The sequence below is a fragment of the Leishmania donovani genome, chromosome 6 (genome assembly GCF_000227135.1).
Source record: "Leishmania donovani BPK282A1 complete genome, chromosome 6".
In the NCBI taxonomy this organism is placed as follows: Eukaryota; Euglenozoa; class Kinetoplastea; order Trypanosomatida; family Trypanosomatidae; genus Leishmania; species Leishmania donovani.
Genome location: NC_018233.1, coordinates 20,677 through 24,671, shown reverse-complemented (window position 1 = coordinate 24,671; position 3,995 = coordinate 20,677). Strand labels below are relative to the sequence as shown.

The window sequence follows — 3,995 nt, the reverse complement described above, 5'->3', positions numbered from 1 at the left end:
CCTTCCCTTTCTTTTTCTCTCCGCCCCGATTTCCTCCACGAACCCATCAACGTACGCTCTCCACTTCCCCAAACCCCTTCTCGCTCGCGTTCTTTCTCTCTTTCTCTCCTTCTCTCGTCTTTGTCGCGTTACTCTTCTGCTCCCCCCACCGCCGTCTTACGAGTTCTGCTCCTTTCTCGTGTTCTGAGAAGATACTCGCACAGGAGAGAGAGACACATTTGGAGGACAGTCGGCAAGCGAAAAGATACGCATCAACGATACACACACGCACACACACAAGAAAGAGAAACACGTTAAACAAGAACGCAACAAGCAAACTCGAACTGCGTCCCCCTCCTTCTGCCTTCGCTCTTTCTCATCTCCTCTCTTTGGCTGTCCTTCTCGCCCCCTTCCCTCTCTTCCGTTTCAGTGACCCTCTCTCGTTTTCTGTTTACCACTGTAGCTCCCCGGCAGCAATACAAAACCATCTCGCCTTTTCTCTTCCTTGCTCTTCCCCTCCTCTTCCTTTTTCTTGCCGCTGCGCCGTCCATCGCCTTCCTCCCCCACTTCGTTTCTTATTTTCCGCCTCCTCGACGGCTGATCGCTGACAGAACCCCCTCCCCCCACCCCCACCCAAAGGCTCTGCTATCTCTTTGTTCCTGCCCTTTTCCATTCACACAGACAGAGACACACAGCCAGACACACACGCACACGAGGTCACTCTACAATTCTACTTCTTCTCTTCCTCATCCCCCGTCCTGTCTCTCTGCTCTCTACCTTTACGTGTGCCTGTGAGCCAGCGTCTAGCGGCAGTAGTGGCGTCTGCGAGGGAGTTTCAAGGTGGTTCTCGTTCTCCGTCTCCCTCTCTGTGGGCTTGCATGTGTGTGTGTGCGCACTTCCCACTATCACCAACACTCCCCTCTGCCCCCCTTTCTTTCTTCGTTGCCCTCCTTCCCCTTCCTCGCTCCCCTCGCCCTCCCTCCGCGCACTTTCTTCTTTGTCTCTCTCTCTTCTTTTGAGCCCCTCCTTCCCTCCCTTCCTTCCCCCGCCGCCACTTCCCAGCTCGGATAGATCGCGCCTCACGTATCTCCTCCGCCCTCTGACTTTGTGTTCTTCTCTTATTTCTCTTTCCCTTCATTTGGTGCTTCCTAACCCCTCCCCTGCGCGGCGACAACGGCCACTACAGGAGAACAAGCAGAGCAGCTTGCTCCCTTTGCACTGCGATTCGGTGGAAGAGCCGTACCTCACTTACCTCGCTGCAGCGTGTCTCTCTCTCTCTCACTGTGCGCGCTTGTGGCCATCATCTGGTGAACCCTTTCCGCTCTTTTCTGTTCCTCTCTCCAGACCCACTGCACATCGTATTCTCCCTTCCGCCCCCCTTCATTCGCAGCCATGTCTGCCGGTTCGAAGAACTTCTACGCCTCGATGGTTTTGAAGTCGAACTACCCCGATGCCCAGCCGCCGACGGCGATGGGGGCGCCACCGAAGAAAGGCCCCCAGCCGTATCGCAGCCCGTGCTACAACAGCGCATCGGCAAACCCCACCGCCGCCTCTACGCTGACGCAGCCTTTTTCGCTGCCCACGTCGCTGCAGAGCCCGCAGATGCTGCAGGCGCACGTTCCTCGCCCGACGGTGCTCATTCCGATGGCCGGCCACGAGACTATCGAATCCTCGAAGCAGTCGGGCAAGATATACACCCACAACCCCTACGCCTCTACCTGCACCACCCCGTCCGCGTGCCTCTCGCAGAGCACCAGTATGGAGAGCAGCAGCTTCACCTCGCCCTACATCACTGCAATGGCACCTCGCACCACTGCCATGACGCCGCCGCACTCCAGCTGCGCCAGCACCTTCCCGGTGTACGCCGCGTCGGAGGGCAGCTGCTGTGAGGCCGGCGCGCTGGCAAACATGCTGGAGGACCAGTTCCTTAGCGTCCTCGGCAACATTCCCTCGACGGCGATGTCGTCGCGTGGCCGCCATATTCTCCTCAACGTGCTCCGGCTGCAGCACATGGATAAGATTCAGATGATTTACGACGAGCTTTTGCCGCAGTTTAACATCATCGCGATGGACCAGCACGGCTGCCACGTGGCGCGTACGCTCATCGAATACATTTCGACCCCTCAAATGGAGGCGCTGGTGCCGTACATAGACCCACATGTCATTCTGCAGATGGCCACCACCACGCAGCACACACGCCGCGTTCTCCAGGCAATCTTCGAGCACCACAAGTCCGATGCGCTTATGCCGATCGTTGAGGTGGTGACGTCGGACTGCCAACATCTCTCGGTCACGCAGCAGGGGTGTATAGCGATCATTCGCATCATCGAGTACGCGAAGCCGGCACAGAAGCGGACGCTCATCAGCGCCCTTGTGCCGCTCCTCTCGACACTGGCTAAGAATCAGTTCGGCAACTACGTGGTGCAGTGCATCCTCAAGAACATGGAGGGGTACGTCTCGCTGAACGACTTGGTTGCAAGCTTCCAGGGGCACTGGGTGGAGCTGTCGTGTGACAAGTACAGCTCCAACGTGATGGAGAAGATTGTCGGGATGCTTCAGGGGAGCTTGCGCCAGCGCATTGTGAATGAGCTCATCTTCGATGTCGCGCACCTCCAGTGCCTCATGCAGAACAGCTTCGGCAACTACGTCCTGCAGGCTGTGATTGGCAGCGCGGTGAACCAGTACGAGTATGGGCTGATTTACGACGCCGTCACGCCGCTTTTGCACACGAGTCCGTACGGGCACCGGATCGAGGCGAAGCTGAAGAGTCGCTGTGACGCTCTCTACAGCAAGTCGGCCCCGGCAGGCACCACTCCAGTGGATGCCATGAACAAGTAGAGAACGGCAAATGGCTTCCTCCCTCTTAGCCCCGTCTCTTTCGTGTCCCCCCCCCTGCGCACAACAGTAAGAGAGGGAGTGCAAGTGAAGGAGCGACGCGGGAAAGGAAGCTGCATATTTGATAGCAACGAAAGAAAAGAAACGCATCACACGCGAGTCGTTCGAGTCGTGAGTGCAAACGGTGGCTGACACCAACGAAAGCAAGCGGGCCTTCCGTGTAGTCGCTGCGTGTGTGTCCGTGTCGACCCCTCCCCCATGATGAGACGCGACGTTTATGCACTTCTTTACGAGTGCTTGCGTTTAGGCGCGGATTTGCGTGCTTGTGTATGTATATATTGGTGTTAACGCAGTGACGAGTTCCTTGGCGACGATGATGGTAGTGACGGATGGCCCCCTTTCTTCTTTTTTCTTGTCTCTTCTCTCGATTCCACCGCCCTTCTCTTGTACAATGGTTTCTCGTTGATCTCTTCCCTTCTTTGCTACGATGTGCGTGTGTTTGTGCTTCCAACAACGCATGTTTTCCTCTCCTCTGTTTCTCCTCGTTTCATTTGCCTTCACGCCATCTTTTCTCTGCTCCTCTTCTCTTCGCCGCAGCCGCCTCTGTCCAGCTCCCCCCCCTCCCGCTCTCCTCTGGATCGCCGACACGCACACGCGAGCCCCACTTCCGATACGTCTTATCTCTCTACCCCTCTTCCTCATAAACGAGCGGTGACCGAATAAGGGAGGGAGGGTACGAGGCGATTGACGCTGGTGGCGAGTGTTTCCGAGGGAGCGCCGCAACTCTGTTCCTCCTCCGCACCCCCATCCTCTGTTTACCTGCTCTGCCTGCACTGTTGCCCCCTCTCCCCCCGCTCGCGTGCTCCGCACCACTTGCCCCTTCTGTCTTCTTTTTCGTTCCTGTATTTGTGTCAGCCTTTGACGACGTGGGGACACCTCAGCGCGTGGTGTCTCAATGTCTAGTGATGCCACGCTCTGTGTGGAGAGAAGCCGGAGCAGCCCCTCCTCTTCTTATCCCCTGCTAGTGCCGAGCTACCTGTGGTGGTGACAGGGTCAAGTGCCTACAACGGAGGGTGCGATCAGAGCGATGTATCGCTGCTGATGTCGGCGATCAGACCGTGGATGGCGCTGCGCGAGAGCGACCTGCGACAGTGAACGCGTCTGCACCAGCCGTAGATTAG

The 3,995-nt window shown here is 57.3% G+C and overlaps 1 protein-coding gene across 1 annotated transcript; it reads left to right on the top strand.

The window, feature by feature from the left end:
• Positions 1-1,371: 1,371 nt before the first annotated feature.
• LDBPK_060050 (hypothetical protein, conserved) lies at positions 1,372-2,817 on the top strand (the record flags this gene model as incomplete). The annotated part of the gene is made up of 1 exon (XM_003858265.1): positions 1,372-2,817. The coding sequence occupies one exon, from the start codon at positions 1,372-1,374 to the stop codon at positions 2,815-2,817; it is 1,446 nt and encodes a 481-aa protein (XP_003858313.1).
• Between the last annotated feature and the right edge of the window lie 1,178 nt (positions 2,818-3,995).